A 22718-nucleotide genomic window follows, 5' to 3' on the forward strand; every position below is an offset into this window, starting at 1 on the left:
GACTTTTCTGACAGCTCTGACTATCAGACAGGTCAGATCAGGGATGGCAGAGGAACAGTCCCAAAACCGGTTGAACCGGTTTTAGGTCCGGTTGAACCGGTTTCAAGGGCTGAAAAGCAACTTTTGAATATTTTGAAGAGAACAAAGGTGGAACTTTTGTGGGAAGTAAAAATGGTTTTTCTCAAAGGCATTCATGATCTGGAAAAGTGTTCTCGAAGATGATTTCAAAGGATTTTGAATTTAGCTCATTGCATAACTTACTTAACCATTGCAGATCTCTCTTAATTGAACGGTGATTCCTATCAACTCATGAATTATAAAATTAACACTGTCGTTGTTTCCAAGCACTTGGAGCACGCCATATGATGTAGAATTTAAATCTGTTGTGCTTTACATTTTTATGCTCATAAGATCTGTGCTTCTCCTGTCTGTAGAATTACTGTGTACATGCTAGGAGCAAACTTGTTAGAATCTCTGTTTGTTTTGTCATTTAATCACCAAAACCCTCAATTAGGGTTGATTGCATCTACAATACCGAAGACGCCGCCCGAGGGAGCGTGCAAGACGTTGTAGACGTGGTGGCCAAGCGCTTCCAGCGAGATCCCGCTGATGATGAGTAGTCGGATCTGCGGAGAGAAAGCAAGGGTTCCGCTGGGAAGCGGCTTATCATATTTTGTAAGATACTTTTAAGTACTACTTGTCAAGCAACATTACAACTTATCTGCATGCCTTTGCTATGTGTGTTGTTGTCAACTTCTTCCCTGGTACTTGACCCCTCTAGGATGTGGTCTCGACTTGTCAAGGCTGGATGCCAGTATGTTTAAGAAAGAGTTGGCGACCTGGCCCCTAGGAGGGTATTTCGACTGGGACCCGGACCTGCACACAGCCTTAGTTAGGGAGTTTCAGTAGTGCACCCATCGGACCCATTAACGGGTATCCTTCATCCTTTGACTTACGCAACAGAACCTGTAGGATCTAGACTGGGAGGCCGACCCGTGTGTCTGGACCCCCTGGGTCACGGCTTCTAATTACTAGGGTACTCGTCGCATGGTAGTGGAGTGCGTAGGCTTACAGTACGGGACCAGGCTAAGCAGTCACGCAGGTCCGGACCTCCCCATGAGACGTGTGCCCTTTCTTTAGAGCCGGACCTCAGGTTTCCTGACCTACGGGATTATAGTTTCGGGTACTAGGACACCCGCCACGGAGTGGTGGGGCTTGTGGGCTTAGGGTACTAGACCAAGCTAAGCGGTCGCACGGCTTCGGACCTCCCCATGGACGATTATCCATTCTCTTGGATTGGCCCCCAGGCTACACAGCCTCGCTTATTCAATCCAGATGTCAATATACCAGCAATGGAGGGAATCTGTGTAGGTGGGTTAGATAAAAATAATGGTTGCAAGCTTAAGCAGAATAAGACCACCATAAAACAAATCTGGGGTGGGGTGAATCTTCTCTTCATAACTTGATGTTCATGAGCGTAAACCAACAGACCGGGTTTATAAGGGCGGACCTTACTGGGCTAGTGTACATATATGTGCTCCCTAGTTACAAAGGAAGAAAACTGCATCCCCTAGTTTTGCTTTTATGGGAAGAACTTACGAAGGTGCTCTATGTTCCAGGGATTGGGCAGAGACTCTGCTTCAGTTGTGGCGAGGCGGACACACCCGGGTCGGCATACTTCCGTCACCTTGAAGGGCCCTTCCTAGCTGGGGGAGAGTTTATGGAGCCCTTCTCGGTTCAGTACTCGCCTTAGGACTAGGTCCCCGACCCTGAGCTCCCTACTATGCACGAACCGTTGGTGGTAGCGCCTGAGCGCTTGGTTGTACCGTGCATTTCGGATGGCTGCTTGCCACCTACGCTCGTCGATTAAGTCCATGTCTTCACGCTGCAGCTGTCCCTGCATAGATTCCTCAAAAGCCTGGACCCAAGGGGAGCCCATGATGATATCCGGGGGAAGACAGGCTTCGGACCCATAGACCAGGAAGAATGGGGTCTCCCTGGTGGCTTGGCTAGGTGTTGTCCGGTTCCCCCATAGCACGGATGGGAGTTCACTGACCCAATTCGCACCATGCTTCTTCAAGTAATCGTAGGTGCGCGTCTGGAGTCCCCTAAGGATCTCTGCAGTTGCCCTTTCCACTTGGCCATTGCTTCTGGCGTGGGCCACGGATGCGAAGCAGAGTTGGGTGACAATGCCCTCGCAATATTCCTGGAAGATCTGACTTGTAAACTGGGTTCCGTTGTCCGTAATGATACGGTTTGGGACCCCAAATCTACAGACGATGGACTTGAGGAAGGCGACAGCGGCACCTTGGGTGATGTTGACCACAGGGGTGACCTCTGGCCACTTGGTGAACTTGTCGATGGCGACGAAGAGGTACTGGTACCCACCAATAGCCCTGGGAAATGGTCCCAGGATATCCATCCCCCATACGGCGAATGGCCAATAGGGTGGAATCATTTGCATGGCCTGAGCTGGTGTGTGTATTTGTTTTGCGTGGAATTGACACGCCTTGCAGGACTTCACCATCTCAGCTGCATCCTGGAGAGCGGTTGGCCAGTAGAAGCCATGCCGGAAGGCCTTACCGACCAGTGTGCGGGATGATGAATGATTTCCGCACTCTCCTCCATGGATCTCTGTGAGCAACTCACGGCCCTCCTCCTAGGTAATGTATCGCATGTGAATGCCGTTGGCGCCGCGGCGGTAGAGATCCCCTTCCACCACCCCATAACACTTAGCCAACCGCACTATGCGTTCTGTGGACACATGGTCTTCAGGAAGGATATTCTCCTTCAGGTAGTCCCGGATCTCAGAGATCCATGCATCGGGACCACTCTGAGATATTGGCTGCGGCGCTAAGGGGCTGGTAGGCCCCCCTGTAGCACACACAATCTTTGGTGGGTTCTGGGACGCCACCAGGACCACTAGCTTCGAGGTGCTAGTCTCGCTCCCTCTGCCCGGTTGCCCAGTTTGGCAGGCTGGGCGGTGGGTCTCAACAATCGTATTTCGAAGACGCCCTTGGGCACGGGTGCCCAAGTTGATGCCTTCACGGAGAGGTCATCTGCCGCTGAGTTGTCGGCCCGAGGAACATGTTGTAGTTCCAGGGCCATGAAGTCTTTCTCTAGCTTCCTCACGTGAAGAAGGTAGGCTGCAAGCCTGGGCTCATTGCAGCTACATTCTCCGCAGACTTGCTTGATGATCAGCTAGGAGTCTCCTTTCACCAGGAGCTGGCGGATCCCCAGGGATAGGGCTGCCGATAAGCCGAAGATCAGTGCCTCGTACTCTGCCATGTTGTTGGTGGCCTTGAACTCAAGGTGCACCATGTACTTCACTTGATCTCCATTTGGATCGATGAGGATCACCCCGGCCCCGCCAACTTGTTGGCGGGCAGATCCGTCGAAGTAGAGCGTCCAGTGGGGCTCGGTGAAGACCGAACCCCTGGGCTCCACAGGTGTGGGTCCGAATCAGGACCCGGACCCCCGGGGACGCTTGAGGGGGCGTCCACTCTACAATGAAGTCAGCCAGGACCTGACTCTTGATGGCGTGGCGAGGTCAGAAGTCTAGCTGGAACTCAGCGAGTTCCGCGGCCCACTTGGCGATGTTGCCTGTGGCGTTAGAGTTGTGGAGGATGGCCCTCAATGGAAAGGAGGTCACCACCACAATCCTGTGCGCTTGGAAATAATGGTGCAACTTCCTGGACGCGACAAGCACAACATAGAGGAGTTTGTGCGTCTCAAGGTACCTGGTTTTCGCCTCATGAAGGACCTCACTGACGTAGTAGACCAACCTTTGAATGGTTTGGACCCCTGTAGTCGGTCCCGAGTCCTCAGGTTCCTGGCTTTCTGGTGCCGATCTCTCGATGACCAGCACCATGCTCACCGCTTCTGCGGCCGCCGCGATGTATAAATACAACGGCTCGTCTGGTTCCGGAGCTACCAATATTGGTAGGGACACCAAGTGCTGCTTCAACTCCTAGAAGGCTTGCTCTGCCTCTTCGATCCAAGAGAAGGGCCCGGACTTCCGCAGTAGCTTAAAGAAGGGCAGCGCTCTCTCAGCCAGCCTCGAAATGAAGCGGCTAATGATCCTGTAAGCTTCTAAACGTCCTTGACTCGAGCCGGGGGTCTCATCACCTCAATTGCTCTGATCTTCTCCGGGTTTGCTTCAATGCCTCGGTACGAAACTAGGAATCCCAGCAACTTCCCAGCGGAAATACCAAAAACGCATTTGTCCGGGTTCAGCTTCGTGCGGGTTGCCCGCAGCTTGTCAAAGACCAGGGTCAAGTCTTCCACTAGGGTCGACCCTCTCTTAGTCTTGACCACGATGTCATCGACGTAGACTTCTACTTTGTCCCTAATCAGGTCCCCAGAAGTCTTACTCATCGCCCGCACAAATGTAGGCAAGGCGTTTTTCAGACCGTACAACATAACAATATAGCAGTAAAGCCCATCCACTGTTACAAAAGCAGTATGCTTCCTATCTTCCCTAGACATCTGGATTTGATGGAAACCAGAGTACGCGTCTAAGAATGATAACAGATCGCACCCAAAGGTAGAATTCACGATTTGGTCTATACGTGGCAGTGGATACAGGTCCTTGGGACAGGCCTTATTCAGGCTGGTGTAGTCGATGCACATCCGAAGCTTCCCATTCGCTTTGGGGACGATGACTCGGTTGGCCAGCTATATTGGGTGATGAACCTCTTCGATGAAGCCAGCGTCTAGCAGCTTTCGGACCTCCTTTCGGATGAAGTCCTGTCGCTCAACAGACTGTCTACGAGGCTTCTGGCTCACCGGCCTGGCGTCGGGGTTAATCTTCAGGCTGTGCTCGATCACCTCCCTGGGAATCCCAGGCATCTGCGACGGCTCTCATGGCGAACACGTCGGCATTTGCATGGAGGAAGGCGACGAGCACGAGTTCCTACTTCTCGTCCAGATCACCCACAATGCGAGTGGTCTGGGTGGAATCCACACCGAGCCGGATGGCTTTTACGGGGACACCGTCCGCTCCGGATGGTTGTACCTTTGGCGCCTTGGGGCGTCTTGGTACCGGAGGTTGAGGGATTCCTCCCTCTATCGTCTGGGCGAGTAGTCTCTGCCGCCAGGGCGTGCAGCTTCTCTATGGCCGCAAGTGCGACGACATGGTCACCTTGCACGGTGAGGACCCCAGTCGGGGATGGCATCTTGAGGACCAAATACCCGTAATGGGCAATGGCCATGAACCGGTACAGGGCCAGCCTGCCAATGATGGCGTTGAAGGGGAGGTTGACTTTCGCAACGTTGAACACGACGTTCTCCGTGCGGAGGTTCTCCTCAGTCCCGAATGTAACCGGGGGTGTGATGTTCCCAAGGGGATACACCGGCTGTGGGCCCACTCCGGAGAATGGGCGTGAGGGTCCCAGACGGGACCCCAGGATTTGCAACTGCTTGAAAGCAGCATGGCTGATGACGTTGAGGCCTGCCCCGCCGTCAATCAACACATGGTGTAGTCGCATGTTGGCGATGACAGGAGCGGTGATGAGTGGCAGTATGCCGGCCCCTGTCATGTTGTCGAGGCAGTCGGGTGCCCCGAAGGAGATGGTGGTGCTCCTCCATCGTTGATGTGGGGCAGCCTTCGGGACCCCTGGAGTTGCCGGTAGGACCTCACGACGTAGGGACTTGACGTTCCTGCGGGAGGTGAGTTCCCAGCTCCCATCGTACATGACGTACAACTTCTTGCGGCGGTTGCTGTCATCCCCGGAGTCGGAATCTCCAGTGAAGACGTCCTTGAGGTCCCCCTCGGGTGATTGATACCCGAGCTCTCGTTCTTCTGCGGCCACTTCGCCATCGTCGACCCTCTCCTTACCAGGCCGACGATGGGGCGGGGAGCCGTCCTTGGACGACTGCTCGCGTCACTCACTGACGTGTTTCGCGAGCTTGATGATCTCATGGCATTCCGAGGCGCTGTGGCGTGCGTTGGGATGCACTAGGCACGAGCCGCTATTGCCTCCCTATGGCCGGGGGCGCTTATTGCACTCGCCCCGTCCTCTAGTCGCGGCTGCGACAGTCGGAGCGGCAAACTGCAGCTTTTCATAGCCGTGATTCTTCTTCTTCTTTTTGTCGTCCTGGGAGACTGCATCGGTGCCTCCCATCTGGTCGACTCCGGTTTGCGGCGTCGAGTGCCATGCGCGGCCCTCGACTGCTCTGGCGCACTTGTCTGCCAGAGTGAAGAGAGTGGAGACAGTCTCCACGTCGTGCGTAGCTAACTTCTCCAACATTTTCTCATCACGTACTCCCTGGCGGAAGGCCGTGATGATAGAAGCATCTGATATACGAGGTATGGTACCTCGCACCTTGGTGAAGCGGGAGATGAACGTCCGGAGAGTCTCCCCGGGCTCCTGCCTTACTGCGTGGAGGTGGGCCTCCACACCGTGCTGCTGGTAAGCACTGGCGAAGTTCGCAATGAACCGCGCGTAGAGCTCTTCCCAGGAGTAGATTGATCCTGGGGCGAGGTTCATGAGCCAAGTCCGGGTAGGTCCATACAAGGCGACATGAAAATATGTCGCTATCACAGCGGTGTTTCCAGTTGTTGCTGTGATAGCGGTGGCGTACACCTGCAGAAACTCCGACGGGTTTCATGTTCTGTCGTACTTTTCCGGCAGGTGCGGTCGGAACTTGGGTGGCTATGATGCCGCGCGGAGATGATCCGCGAGTGCGGTGTAACCCACGCCGGCCAAGGGGACACCCGCTTGAAACCGGGTGCCCATTGGGGCCTGCGGCGCTACCGCAGCGAAGTCTTGATCGAGGTTGCGACCCTCGATGTTTTGGCGGCGCTCACGCGCCCTCTCTAAAGAGACTCGGGCGTCCTCTCCCGCGCGCCTGCGGTTGAGTTCTGCCCGAAGGTCGTTGGTCTGCGCGCCCCTCACTGAGGGCGAGCGCACAGATGCCGACGCCTCACATTGGCGCGCGGGATGATCGGGGCCTCAACCTGGTCGAGGTAGAATGCGCCATGCCGAGCAGTCGGTCGATGTCGTCCCGCCAATGCTTCATGGCCTCTAGTGAGGCCGTGGAGCTTGGAGGGTGGCGGAGCAACTCCCGGGCTGCTGACAATGCTCCCGGAGCCGCCCTCGATGGAGTCCGGGATGTCTGCGCAGCTGTATGCTGCCGTGCAGCGTGCATAGCAGCAGTACCCAGCACTGGGCGATTGGGAACCTGTGGCGTGGAAGAAACAACTTCTTCCTCCACTAGGAATTCTGTTGAAGTCTCAGCGCGGTGCCCAACTATTTGCACCATCATGCTGAGCGAGGAAACAAGCAAAAACCTAGTGCCTAGCCCCCTACCTGGCGCGCCAAATGTCGGAGAGGGAATTCTCCGGCCGGGTGGCGGAGTACACCCGCCCTAAATCCTAAGATGAGGAAGGGGCTTAAGCGTTTTGCCTGTCCTGCTAAGCGAGCATCAAGCACATGAACACGCGAGGATTTAGAGTGGTTCGGGCCGCCGGAGCGTAACACCCTACTCCACTATGTGTTGGATTGCTGTGGAAGCTTAAGAATTGAGAGTCTGTTCTTTCGTGTCGTTGCATGCCTCCCCTTTTATAGCTAAGGGGGCATTGAAAGTCGCCTAGAGGGGGGGTGGATAGGCGAAACCTGAAAATTAAAACTTTATCCCCCAACTAGATCCTTTGATTAGTGGTTAGAACAAGATGAACAATTATCGGAGTATAAAAACTAAGTTCTTGCTGGTAAAGAGTATAGCTTTCAAATAAAGCGGAAGTGATAAATCAATACAACTAATAATTCTATGATAACAAAGCAAGAAAGCTTAGATGAAAAAGAGCACTAACTCAAGTTCTTTTCTTGCGGAGTGTTGCTTCACTTAAATGAGATTTTAACTTGAAGCAACACCAAATGATATGAGCAAAGAATAGTGCAAGAGAACTTAGAGTAAGGGAAAGCAAACAAATCTCAAGCAAAAGCACAATGAACACGGGTGATTTGTTTTACCGAGGTTCGGCCCTCGAAGGCCTAGTCCCCGTTGAGTCCACTTAAGGACGGGTCTTTTTCAACCCTTTCCCTCTCTCCCGATCACACAAGGATCGGCGAGCTCTTCTTCTTCTCAAGGATCACTCTCGATCCCACAAGGACCACCACAATCTTTGGTGTCTCTTGCTAGCTTTTACAAGCCTCCAACACTTTGGAGGAAGTTTGAATGGGAGTCAAAACTCCACGCGCAAATGAGCACAAAGATGAAGCACACACTATCTCTCAATGAATCTCACAAGGCACTAGGGCTGAACTCAATTGAGTAGCTCTCAATTGCTCGCTCTCTCTTTTGTGGCACTTGTGTTGGTTGTAGTGGGCTAGATCTTGTGTATAGGATGTATCAATGAATATATGTGGTTGGGAGGGCTTGAGTATGTCAACTAGATGACTTGGAATGTTGCTTCGACTCCCACACCTTGAAGTGGCCGGTTGGGGTGGTATTTATAGCCACCATCCAAAAACTAGCCGTTGATGAAGTCTGCTGGCGATGGGCGCACCGGACAGTCCGGTGCACACCGGACATGTCCGGTGCCCCAGCCACGTCATCCTATCCGTTGGGGTTGGAGCTGGTCGACCGTTGGAGGCTTTTGTCCTCATGTGGCACCGGACAGTCCGGTGCACACCGGACAGTCCGGTGCCTCTCTGATCCTCTGCTCTGACTCCTGCCGCGTGTACTGTTCTGCACTGTTTCCTGTCAGAGTCGACCGTTGGGCACAGATGACCGTTGCTCCGCTGGCACACCGGACAGTCCGGTGCACACCGGACAGTCCGGTGAATTTTAGCGGAGCAGTCTTCGTGAAATCCCGAGGCTGCCGAGTTCCTGAGGCCGCGTTCCGTTGGAGCACCGGACACTGTCCGGTGTACACCGGACAGTCCGGTGAATTATAGCGCGCCGGCCCCAGACTTTCCCGAAGGTGGCGAGATTGAGTCTGAGTCCCCTGGTGCACCGGACAGGTACTGTTCACTGTCCGGTGGCACACCGGACAGTCCGGTGCGCCAGACCAGGGGTGCCTTCGGTTGCCCCTTTGCTCCTTTATTTTGACTCTTGTCTTATTCTTTTTATTGGTTTTATGTTGAATCTTTGGCACCTGTAGAACATATAATCTAGAGCAAACTAATTAGTCCAATTGTTTGTGTTGGACATTCAATCACCAAAATCATTTAGGAAAAGGTTTAAAGCCTATTTCCCTTTCAATCTCCCCCTTTTTGGTGATTGATGCCAACACAAACCAAAGCAAATATATAAGAGAATAATTGAACTAGTTTGCATAGAATAGGTGCAAAGATTACTTGGAATTAAACCAATATTCATAAAATATGCACGGATGCTTTCTTTCTTTATTTTATTTAGTATTTTGGACCACGCTTGCACCACATGTTTTGTTTTTGCAAATTCTTTTTGTAAATCCATTTCAAAGATCTTTTGCAAATAGTCAAAGGTAAATGAATAAGAGTTTGTAAAGCATTTTCAAGATTTTAAATTTTCTCCCCCTGTTTCAAATGCTTTTCTTTTGACTTAACAAAACTCCCCCTAAAAGCAATCCACCTCTTAGTGTTCAAGAGGGTTTTGATATACCATTTTTGAAATACTCCTTTCTCCCCCTTTTTGAACACAATAGGATACCAAATGATAAATACTTTTGGAAAGCACTAAGTTTTTGAATTTGGTGGTGGTGCGGTCCTTTTGCTTTGGGCTCATTTCTCCCCCTTTTTGGCATGAATCACCAAAAAACGGAATCATTAGAGCCCTCGAAGTGCTGTCTTCCCCTTTGGGCATAAATAAATGAGTTAAGATTATACCAAAGGCGAAGTCCGGTCTTTTAGCTTTGGGCTCTTACTCTCTTCCAGAGACGAAGTCCTTTTCTTTGATGCTCATTTCTCCCTCAAAGAATAGAGAGTTCCTTGGAGTGATGGCGAAGTATGATATACGGAGTGGAAGCCTTTGTTTTCGCCGAAGACTCCATTTCCCTTTCAATCTACGACTTAGCATAGAATATACTTGGAAACATATTAGTCGTAGTCATGGTACGGGAATAATAAGATATATGCATTTGTACCAAAATGAAAGAGATATGATCAAGAGATATGTCAATTAAGCATGATCATAGTTCTATATAATATAGATTTCTCCCCCTAAATATGTGCCTTGAGAGGAATACATATTTTGGCCTTAAATGCCAAGTGCACATAATTAGGTTAATGAGAACAAGTCTATATCATAGAGAGAGTGAAGTGCATTGTGTCATAGTATATGAGTGATGCTCAAGACAGTTTATGCACTTATGAAAGCATGTTGCAAACATTTTAAGCATTTTCCTTTAAGGATTTCAAAGAGACTTAAGGACCATCCACCTTTGGAACAAAGGTAGCTTATCCTCGTTACAAGGTTAAGCTTTAAGCTCTTTGACAATAGAATCACTTCATCTAGTTTTAGCAAAGATGCAATAATGCATGAGTGAAATTTTAAGAGGTTAAACTAGGTATGAAGCAGGGATAAATGCAAAGGACAAGCTTTCTCTTCCTTATATATAAGATATGCAAGGAATGCTTTTAAGAGGAAGATTTAGGTACAAGTTTAAATGAAAGGAAGTGATTTTACCCTTTTGTACCTTCTCATAGAGACGCTCTCTTCATTGTGCTTTGTCCTTAGTCTTAGTTGCTTAAGACCTATACCCAATGACAATTTATGGAAATACTTTGCACAAGAGAGAGTTCTACAACTAGTGATCTTTTTCAAGTTATTGTTAGCATATATCAAATGGATCACAAGTTGCATAAATGAATCATGAATTCTCCTTTTTCCTTAGTGCATATCAAGATAGATGTCAATTAAAATTACCAATTGAGATCAAATTGAAATTACATGAGGCACTAAGAAACATAAGTGATAATCGAAGTTGTTCAATGATCAACCAATATGCGATCAAGAAAACAACAAAGGCATTAAATTTCCAATCAAGCTTAAAAATAGGAGAATCCAATAAGCATGCTACTTTTTAAAAATGAAAGCAATAATCCTTGATAAAAGCGATATTACTTTAACAAGTTTGATTGATGAAGTAGCATACTATATGAGAAACATTATTCTCATGCAAGAGACTATATGAAATTACTAAGATAAAGCAATAGTCTCAACATAATCAAAATATAATAATGGACTCCCCCTAAAGATATGCATCAAGTAATTTTAAAGAAATGATTTCGATGCATTTACTTTAAAGAACATAAAGGGAGAAGCATTATACATTTTGATCAAGGCTCATAAATTTAGCAATAGACAACTTAAGCCTTGTAATCTCATAATGAAAAAGAATTTAGAATGCTTACAACCACACCGTTGATTATTGCGAAGACCTTATTGTCCAAGTAGGTGTTGTTATCCTTGATGTTTTTCCCTTTTCATTTGAGTGTCCTCCCTTTGTATTTGTCTCTTTTTCCTTCCAAACTTATTGAAAATACTCAAGAGACATGTTAATAGCGCAAGGGAGTATATGGTGAAGGATGATTACTTTAGATAATTAGCATACAAAATTCATCATCCACAAGTCACACAGACATGAAGTAAAATCCTTAACATTAGTGCATTTCATTTGAGAAAAATGAGTGAGCACCTTTTAAGCATTTTAATAATCATCGGAGATTTTACTTTATCATATTAAAGTTAGTTAATCATCACTTGGAAGCAAATCAATATGATAACATATACATAAATATTGCAAAGGCATTAAATAGATTCTAATGGACATGAGCAATAAGAAAATGATATTTGAATGCACACTTAGTTAATTTTGGTCCAATAGCGAATCTATTCCTCACAAGGGTAGAATATGATAATTTAGATTAAATACCCATTGAGATGGGAACTAAATTTATCCAAGAAGATGAGTTCCCATACCTTTGCTTTTACCTTTCTTCTTTTGGGTGAAGGTCAACCCATGAGGCTTGTGTACTTTCCCTTCTATGCATATTTATAAGTAAGCTCAAGAGATACGTTAGTAACACAAGCACTAGTTTCCATTTAGTAATCATTTTGACAAAGAATGAAAAGTGAATTACTATTGGCATGGAAACTTTATAATATGAACTAGATTATTCCATGAAGTATGCCTAGTTTTAACTCATAAAACAAGCATGGTTAAATTCTTGAGACTTAAGGGAATAAATCTAATTCATAACATGGAGAGCGATAAATGTAGAAGAATCATATCCAATTTAAGCAATAAAACATACAACATACATTATTGGATTGATTTTCCTTGCCATGGTGGATTACGCATTTCCATAGAGAAAATTATCTCTACAAGTGAGACTACTTAAATTATTTAGATAAAAACAATAGTCTCACTTTTCTAGCTATAGAGAGAATTTTCCTTTTATAAGTGTCCTAAGTATTTGAATTCCTTACATGACACCTTATTCTTTTAAGAACATGAAGTATCTCTCTATATCTAGAACATGGCAATAATAGAATAACTAATGTAGAAACATGCCATGTGAACTTGCAACAATTTAAAACATGTAGATTGTCATAATATAGAATTTGATGAATACACAATCTACCATATGAGAGGAATTTTCTTCAAAGAATGATGACATAATTTTTTTAAAACATCCTTAAGTGCTTTCTATTTCTATGTGACTACACAAGACATATGATGAATTAAGATAATTGCACTTAAGAATATAAATGTTACCATCCCTTGACTTTCCTCCATGTTGTAGGCTTTGATATTCCGCACATGATGATTCTTTATTTCCTACAACATTAATATCTTGCCGAGATGATATGAGTTTTGAATACAATAAACTGAAGTAACCTTGGGTCAATCTTGAATATGTAGATCATTTGAAGATTGATAGCTTGAGTTGATAAGAATTGAATTAACTCCCTCAAGCACCCCAAAGGTTCATACCATCTCCTTCTCCTACAAATCTTGTCAAGCACATTTTGGTACCCATCGCTTGATGGGTCCGTTAAGGTTAGTAAACAAAGATCTAGGAACCCAAGTGTCCTTTGTGCTAGCGCTTGGTAAACTTGTTACCTTTCTAGCACAAGTTGCACTCTTGGGTTGCCTAGTTATATATGAATCAAATGACAAGTTAGGAGTGAGATTTTTACCAATGGGACAATCTTTGCATTGATGTCCCTTCTTTCGGCATGTGTAGCATAGGCGTTTTCCAAATTTTGAAGATTTCTTCTTTCCTTGTTTGTTGCCTGCTACATGGTTAGTAAAAACCTTCTTTTCTAACCCTATGCCTTTTTGTTTTAAATGGGGACAAGATCTAAGCAAGTGTCCCTTCTTGGAGCATTTAAAACAAAGTCTATCATCCTTGTTAATAATCAAGCCATTTTTAATGTAGGGACATGACCTAATCAAGTGCCCCTCTTTAAAGCATTCACTACACCTCTTAATGTGAAGTGTGGCTTGATCATTACCTTGGATGTTACCTTTTGTGGAGGCGTGGTTGAGGCTTTTGGAGGAGGTGTTGAATTTCTTCTTTTGTTTATTCCTCTTGGCAATCCTCAAATCCTTGACATTTTCTTCAAGGGATGTAGTGCATGCCACGGTTGTTCCCGTCTCAAGCTTCTTCACCATGTGATCACGGTTATCTTGAGAAGGTTGGGCAATGCATTTCCCTTTAAGTTGTGTCAAGCTCTTCTTTAGCCTCTCATTTTCTTCTTTGAGCTTTTGATATGAATCATCATTTGTTCCTGCAGATTCTAGCTCAAAAGAAGATTTGCTTGTCGACGAACAACAAGCATTAGCACATGGTAATATAGTATCAATTTGAATACATGTGCATGAGTGAGGTTGTTGGGATTTTAAATTTTCTATCACAACCTCATGAGCAATGTTTAATATGATATGATCATCTATAAGATTTTCATGAGAACATAGAAGCATATCATATTTATTTTGAAAAGCTAGATTTTCAACTTTTAGCTTTTCTATTTGGTCCTTAAGCAAGGTATTCCTATTTACTAATTGAGCGATACAATGTAAAGCGTTATCTTGCTCAATTGAAATAGTTTCATACCTTTGGACCAAATCAACATGAGAGCACTTTAGCTCCTCATGTTCTTTAGTCAACTCGTCAAAGTGTTGTATCTTTATGGAGAGAATATCTTCTAGCCTTTGACGAGCTTCGCTTTGTTCTCTCGCTCTTTCTAGAAGTTTGAGCATGACCGCCTTATCTTCTTGGCTTAGGCGAGCGTAGAGATGCACAAAGCTTCTTTCTTCCTCCTCATCCTCGTTTGTGCTTCCGCTATCATTTTCATTAGCTACACAACACATGTGGGAATCGAAATGGGAAGACAAACCTTTTGGAGAGGTGGATTCATCGTTTGGTCTCCATCGTTCATTTTCTCCTTCTTCCTTGCAAGGGTTAGTATCACAAAAACTAAAGGAAGTTGAGGCATTAAATGAACTATTATGTTTGGACTCATCAAACTTGATTTTAATTCTAGTCCAAATATCATGCGCATCGGGAATGGATTCGTCATAGTTTGATATGAAGGCACGATAATCTTCTTTGCTAAGAGAATTGTTTAAGATGTCAAAAGCTAGGTAGTTTAAGCGATAACATCTTTGATCCTCCTCGGAATTAATTTTTCCATTAAAACTAGAGGGGAAAATACTCTTGTCAATAATTTGTTCTAATTGAGGATGTATGGTTCTAAAGGCATTTATCACACTAGTAGACCATGAATCATAATTAGAACAATCATCAAGTAATATCTCAAGAGTTACCTCCTTTTGAGTTGCGTTCGTTGGAGGAGTCTTCTTGTTCTTTTGGGATCTTCTACGAGCCATCACTTCGAGTTGTTAGACTCAAGATGAAGTGCCTAGCTCTGATACCAATTGAAAGTCGCCTAGAGGGGGGGTGGATAGGCGAAACCTGAAAATTAAAACTTTATCCCCCAACTAGATCCTTTGATTAGTGGTTAGAACAAGATGAACAATTATCGGAGTATAAAAACTAAGTTCTTGCTGGTAAAGAGTATAGCTTTCAAATAAAGCGGAAGTGATAAATCAATACAACTAATAATTCTATGATAACAAAGCAAGAAAGCTTAGATGAAAAAGAGCACTAACTCAAGTTCTTTTCTTGCGGAGTGTTGCTTCACTTAAATGAGATTTTAACTTGAAGCAACACCAAATGATATGAGCAAAGAATAGTGCAAGAGAACTTAGAGTAAGGGAAAGCAAACAAATCTCAAGCAAAAGCACAATGAACACGGGTGATTTGTTTTACCGAGGTTCGGCCCTCGAAGGCCTAGTCCCCGTTGAGGAGTCCACTTAAGGACGGGTCTTTTTCAACCCTTTCCCTCTCTCCCGATCACACAAGGATCGGCGAGCTCTTCTTCTTCTCAAGGATCACTCTCGATCCCACAAGGACCACCACAATCTTTGGTGTCTCTTGCTAGCTTTTACAAGCCTCCAACACTTTGGAGGAAGTTTGAATGGGAGTCAAAACTCCACGCGCAAATGAGCACAAAGATGAAGCACACACTATCTCTCAATGAATCTCACAAGGCACTAGGGCTGAACTCAATTGAGTAGCTCTCAATTGCTCGCTCTCTCTTTTGTGGCACTTGTGTTGGTTGTAGTGGGCTAGATCTTGTGTATAGGATGTATCAATGAATATATGTGGTTGGGAGGGCTTGAGTATGTCAACTAGATGACTTGGAATGTTGCTTCGACTCCCACACCTTGAAGTGGCCGGTTGGGGTGGTATTTATAGCCACCATCCAAAAACTAGCCGTTGATGAAGTCTGCTGGCGATGGGTGCACCGGACAGTCCGGTGCACACCGGACATGTCCGGTGCCCCCAGCCACGTCATCCTATCCGTTGGGGTTGGAGCTGGTCGACCGTTGGAGGCTTTTGTCCTCATGTGGCACCGGACAGTCCGGTGCACACCGGACAGTCCGGTGCCTCTCTGATCCTCTGCTCTGACTCCTGCCGCGTGTACTGTTCTGCACTGTTTCCTGTCAGAGTCGACCGTTGGGCACAGATGACCGTTGCTCCGCTGGCACACCGGACAGTCCGGTGCACACCGGACAGTCCGGTGAATTTTAGCGGAGCAGTCTTCGTGAAATCCCGAGGCTGCCGAGTTCCTGAGGCCGCGTTCCGTTGGAGCACCGGACACTGTCCGGTGTACACCGGACAGTCCGGTGTACACCGGACAGTCCGGTGAATTATAGCGCGCCGGCCCCAGACTTTCCCGAAGGTGGCGAGATTGAGTCTGAGTCCCCTGGTGCACCGGACAGGTACTGTTACCTGTCCGGTGGCACACCGGACAGTCCGGTGCGCCAGACCAGGGGTGCCTTCGGTTGCCCCTTTGCTCCTTTATTTTGACTCTTGTCTTATTCTTTTTATTGGTTTTATGTTGAATCTTTGGCACCTGTAGAACATATAATCTAGAGCAAACTAATTAGTCCAATTGTTTGTGTTGGACATTCAATCACCAAAATCATTTAGGAAAAGGTTTAAAGCCTATTTCCCTTTCAGGCATGTACAAGAATGCTGAGCCCCGACATGTGGGCCCAGGAACATAACGGATGTAGTACTTGGAGCTACTAATGTTTGCTGCTGGAGCAATATTCTTGCGCCCTGACATCCGAGATCTGCGTAGTATCGGCGTGCAGGGGAAGCTTCTCGCACAAGGGATGATGAGCACAGTGCGCCGCGCAGCATGGGCGTACTGTTTGACAACGGACGGGACAGGTGCGCCGTCTGCAGGATGGCTCTGGCGCCGCCTGCCAGTGGAGTGGACAGGACACATTAAATGCTGTGAGGGCACATCGCCTGTCAGCAGGGTGGACAGGCGACGCGTCCTTTCCACAATAAATGCAGAGACAACGCGTCCTAGAGGCCTTACATCAGGCTCCGCCCGCTGGCTTACGTCACGGGCAGTAGGCCACGTGGCAGCACCGGGTCCCCGCCTGAGCGGGGAGCGGAGGCGCGCTGGGCAAGACCCTGACAAGTGTCTGTGCCGGACCCCTGTACGTCCTTGACTTAGACCAAGGTATTCTTCGTCCCGGGATCTTGTCATGGGTGGCCCGAACCTCACTTAGAGGGGTCCAGGTCCCATTCAGGAGAACACGGAGGTCCCGGATCGAACCTAGAGGTCCAGGTCATGTATGCTGGGGTCCGACACTTTCTCACTGGGGTCCGGATCCACTGACGATATCACGGTATATGTTACCTTCTCTGGTCACCTGGTGGAACCGGAGTCGCCCACGTGGTGGGGTCGGGCGCTGTTTACTGCGCCTTCATACCATAGAAAGGGGTACCCCTGTTCTAGAGTACCGAGAGTTTCCTTATTAAAAAATGTCACCGCCTTATCCTTAGTGACTCACAAACATGGTAAGCTCTACCATAAACAATAGAAAACCACACTGTGCTGCAGAAAGCTCTTGCTAAAAGCTTTGGCATGTCGCTAAATTTGTGCGGTATCAAAGCTGAAACTAAGATACTGTGGTGTGTTTGCAGCTCTGCTTCACCTCTAGTTACACTATGGTGTGTTTGCAGCTCTGCTTCACCTCTAGTCTGGGTCAAAAAGATACGATGCACTATTTTCTTGCCAAGAACTTCGCTCAGAAGATGAGATCATGTTGGAATTTGGCTCGCTGTGGTCTAATTCAAATAAGAAGTTAAGGTGGTGTGAGAGTACTCATGATGCTTTAGTACCATATTGTCATCTACGTAGAACAGAACCAACTTATATATGTAGGAGTGTTCGCTACTTTTCACATGAGACAAACAAAGGGTTAGAGAGGTTGCAATATGTGCGCGCTCGCTCGCGTTTTTTCATGATATTTATGACTTGCGACGATGTGCAATCGTGTCGTGACGTGTTCTAAACGGCAGTTTAATTTTTGTCTTTTGTTTATTTGGTTTTTTACCCATATGGGTATGGGTACAATTTTATACCCACACGAGTACAAGTTTTTTTAACGGGTATGATTTTATCTCTCGGGTACAGATATGGGTAAGCACCACCCAACGGGTGCGTACCCGTTGTCATCTATATTTGGAATGACTATTTAAAAGACTTCTCCAAGAAATATAGTCATTTTGGAGGAGTCACACTATGGCTCCTCCAGGATAGCTCTAGCTTCTTCATTTTCTAGTGAAAGATGACTTCCTCTAATAAACAGTTTGGTCGAGCTCCTCTGGTTCTGGAGTCGGACAGAACCCTACCACAAGAGGCCCAAATATCATAAAGCAACCGTCACGAGCTTGTATCAATGAATGATAACGACGCCTATAGAACCACAATATTAGTTGTGTAAACGGTATAGATATTATCCGAACATCCGACTATCCGAATAGGCTAATTTACCGGTGTGATAGTTTTTTCGATATCCATAGCATATCCGGATTTTCGGATTCAAATCCGGATAGTATTGTTCGGATATCAGATAAAGATATGAAATGACTGATATCTGTCGGATTTCGGATATTCTGATAATATTTTGGATATATCTTCCCGGATATCCCAATAGCTTTGTGCATTTTGATGATTTTATAAATAAAAAAATTAATATTATGCAAATAGCCTCAGGAATTCATGAAATTTTACGAAGGCGCAACATATGTCTATATATAATCCTCAAAAATGTTTGGACCCTAAAATCTACAGAACGATATTATTTCTTCTATTTCACTTTAACACATCGTGTAAGTTATACGTGAAATCACTGTAACTATCCAAGTTTTAACATAATCAATACTTCACTTTATCATTTTCATGTAGAGACTTAAGTTTATCTTAAGGTCTATTTGGTTGGGTTGTGGTTGTGAAAAAAGTTGTTGTGGACTATGAGCTCTGGAAAAGCTGTTGTAGTCTGTGAGCTGTTAAAAAACTAAAAACCGTTTGGTGGAAACCACTAATAGTCGTAAAAAGATCTTCGATATATGTTTTTAAAGTTCCATCCGAAAGCCACTAAAAGCAAGTCCAGGGGTGCTTTCAGTTTTGCACTGCGAGAAAGTCGGCTTTTAGAAAAAACTCCTTCCTGGATCTAGCCCTTTGGTTGACTTTTGGCTTTTAGGGGGTAAAAGTCAAAGTCAAAAGTCAAACCAAACACATCATTATTATAGAATGTTTATTAGTTTTGGTAACTTATTTACATTTTTGTCCGACACTAAAATATTTTGCGAATTTAATTTTTTATGTTTTTCTGCAGAAAGAAATTAATAATACACAAATTTTATGGCAGTGTGACATATGTTCCCATGTAATCCTAATAAATGTTTGGACCATTAAATTCACAAGATGCCATCATGTCTTATATTTTACTTTCGCTTTTTTCATAAATTACACATGAAATCACTCTTAAATATCTAAGTTTCAACATAATCAATGCTTCATTTTATCATTTTCGTATAGAAACTTGAGGTTATCTTCTTATAGGATGTTTATTACTCTTAGTAACTTATTTGTATTTTTGGCCAACACTATAATATTTTATGAATTTAATTGTATTTTAATGATTTTCTACAGAAAAAAATAATAATACACAAAGTCTTAGAAATTCATGAAATTTTACAGAGACACAACATATGCCCACATAAAATCTTAAAAAATTGAAATGAAGGATTGACTAAATGATTACAACAACTATGGTATGTGTGAATTGTGTCTTACATGATATCTGACAAAAAATTGTTACCGACGTTATCCGTGTTCGATTAGTTCCGTATTCGATACTCTACTATCCATATTTGCATACGAAAATAAGGATATTTGTATTCGTATCCGAATCTATCCGTATTCAAATTCGAATCAAAAAATGAAAATAAATATGGTTTCGATGATATTCGTTCGTATTCAATCCAATTACACCCGTATACAATATACCTGAAGGACATTAGCAGATCATAAGCTCATGACTTGATTGTTCAACACAGAGAACAAAATATTTTTCCGATTTTCATACATCCCACTACATGTATCACCAGTCACTAACGTTTCCTACAATCATGAAACTGAGACTTGTTGACATGAGCAGCTTACTTTATTCCGAATGAAGGATCGTTGCGTCATGATAGTTTATCTTGGCTAAAAAAACATATATCATGACATACAGATAGTGTTCAGCTCAGCGCTCAACATGACGCTAGGGCAAAAGTCGAAAGAAACTGCATCTACTTCTTAACGAGCAGGGGGCCCACATTATCACCGGTTGCTTTGTTGTGCTTCACATGGGATCCATCGCACAGTGGGAATGTTCCTGATCTCCAACACCTTATCATAAAGCAATCAAAGGTCAGAACCGTTTGGAACTGTGAGTAAATGCGACCCTCAAAATTAATTAGGCCTTGTCGTTTCTGCCGGATTGATGGGTCGGAACGATTCCTAACCGGATTGCTTCTCTAATTTATATAAACTTTGATTAGATGGAACGATTCCGGGTGCAATCCGATGGAAACGAACAAGACCTTATGAAATTTGTACCCTAATTGGCTAAAACCATTCAGAACTCTGCACATGCATACATCTGCACTCTGCAGTATAAATTCAACTAACCTGTGTAAAAGTATCTGTGATGAACTGGGTTCTTCTAATTACGCAGATTTGGACCAGATGCATGCTCATGTACAGATAGATAGGTCACATAGGTGGAATCAAAATAAGCTCATGATTGATATCGAAAATGGTAATGTCATGAACATTCTTAGTTCACTAAGACAAATAAAGTGTCTGGGTTGTGTAACTTGCTTACGTCCAACCCCTACTGCTAACACAGGAATTTTGTTTGGATGTCTTCCACTGGCAAATATTCTAATTGGCAGACATTTAGAATTGCATACGATGTCACTGCAAGTTCCTCTGGTGTTAGGTCATAATCCGGTATATAGTATATAACTCAATAGATCATTCATATGGCTACAATTGAGATCGTTTCGGAGATGTTCATGATGATAAAATTTTCTGTGCTCTATGGCACAGCATCTGTGATATTCGCACAACAAATTCCAGAGAGTTCGGAGGACCACGAATCAGAGCATAAAAAGAGATTACTACTACTTTAGGCCTAGTTTGTGAACTCTATTTTCTCAAGTGGTTTCTACTTTCCCAAGAGAAAATAAACTAATTTCTTTTGAAAAAATGAAAAATCCATGGTTTTCTAAGTGATTTATATTTTTCCAAGGAAAATTGGTTAATTTTGCTTTAGAAAAATGAGAATCACTTGAAAAAAATGGAGTTACCAAAACTTAAATCCTTTCCGGGATTCTTGGTGATTGAGGAGAAAATAAACTAATTTTCTGAAGGAAATTTTAGCCTTCCTCATCTCTTTGCATAATTGCATTGGCAGTTTAATATGTACAGTAGAACTGAAGGAGAGTTCAGTTCAGCAGTACAACTGGTGTCACATTGGACTAGTTAAATACAACAAATCAGAAGTACTAAAAGTAGAAGTTTCTATGTACTTGTTCTGAAAGCTAGTTTTCTTTAAGCTCATCTCAAGGCTATAGAGAACGAAATGTATGAGCTGCTATTACGATCAGTAGCACATTTTTATATTCAGAAAAGTCAAAGTGCTGTGGTTTGAAGTATTCTGTAAATCAAAGAATGGTATCCATAAGGCACAAAACTGAAAGTATCTACATGCCGTTTCAAAAAGAAAGAAAAAGAAAAAAAAACAGCAACTCTATCTCCGTTTAAATATTATTAACAAGAAAGCCTCCTCTTGAGTTGGGGACGACTTTTGGCTATTGACCTCTTGTTAGAATTATCAGGAGAACACGTCGTTTGAGGTTGAGTTGAACACGTTGCCTCGATAGTCGATATAAAGGTTAGCATATACAAATGTAATAGGTGCATTTTAAGAACAGGGGTGCGAAATTGCAATTGGTGCATCCCCAACAAAAGCAAAAATTACACCGTGCAATTAGAACGCGGATTATATCAATCTAAAGCAAAAGGCGCAACACAGCATCCTTTGCCCAGCCCCTCCCTCGATCGGATTCAAGCAAGCATACTGACGCGCATGAGAAAGGGAATTTAACCCGGTGAGAAAGCTGGCCGTACCGACAGTACGCGGTGAGCGGCTTGGCGAGCTCGCCGGTGAGAACGGTGTCGACCACCTTGTCCTCCTCCTTCCGGATGGCCGGGTTTATCCCACCGCCCGCCTCCGCGCGCACCGCCACCAGGCCGCGTCGGGGCCTAGGCGCCCGTGCGGCGGGAGGGGACGGGGCGGGGACGGCGAGGCGGCAAGCGGCGGCAGCGGCGCAGAACGGGGATGCCATGGCTCTTGGTTGGTGCCTTGGTGGCTAGATTGGTTTGGTGCCTTGGTGGGAGGAGACGAACGAGCGAGCGAGGGAAGAGTCGTGGCTCGGACGCTCGGTACGTCGTGGGTAGGCGCGTGGAGAGGATTTGGAGGGTGTGTGGCGACCACATGCCCCGCCGGCGCGCTCATCAGATGGATGGACGACGATCGACTTGGCTACACCAGCTACATTCTTTATCGATTGTCACGTGTTGACATCTACGGACTAAGTATATAAAATAATATAAGAGACGGTATCTTGGTGAATGAACATCTCTATCGTGATTCTCTAAGTCTAGATACGGTTCTACTTCTACCCACACAACCCACATAAAGGCTTGTTCATTTTTCTCTCGATCCATGTGAATTTGATGGGATTGGGTGGGTTTCAATCCCGAACAAGTCAAAATCTTTTATAAAT

At 45.2% G+C, this 22718-nt stretch overlaps 1 protein-coding gene across 1 annotated transcript; it reads right to left on the reverse strand.

Moving 5' to 3' along the window:
* Positions 1 to 19831: 19831 nt before the first annotated feature.
* On the reverse strand, positions 19832 to 22423 carry LOC100280965 (kinesin like protein). Its single transcript, NM_001153885.3, has 2 exons — positions 22060 to 22423; positions 19832 to 20271 (listed from the first exon to the last, which is right to left on the reverse strand). Exons 1-2 carry the CDS (start codon positions 22275 to 22277, stop codon positions 20172 to 20174), a joined length of 318 nt encoding a protein of 105 aa, NP_001147357.1. The 5' UTR covers positions 22278 to 22423; the 3' UTR covers positions 19832 to 20171.
* Positions 22424 to 22718: the final 295 nt, after the last annotated feature.

Source organism: Zea mays, chromosome 7 (genome assembly GCF_902167145.1).
Source record: "Zea mays cultivar B73 chromosome 7, Zm-B73-REFERENCE-NAM-5.0, whole genome shotgun sequence".
NCBI classification, from domain to species: Eukaryota; Viridiplantae; Streptophyta; class Magnoliopsida; order Poales; family Poaceae; genus Zea; species Zea mays.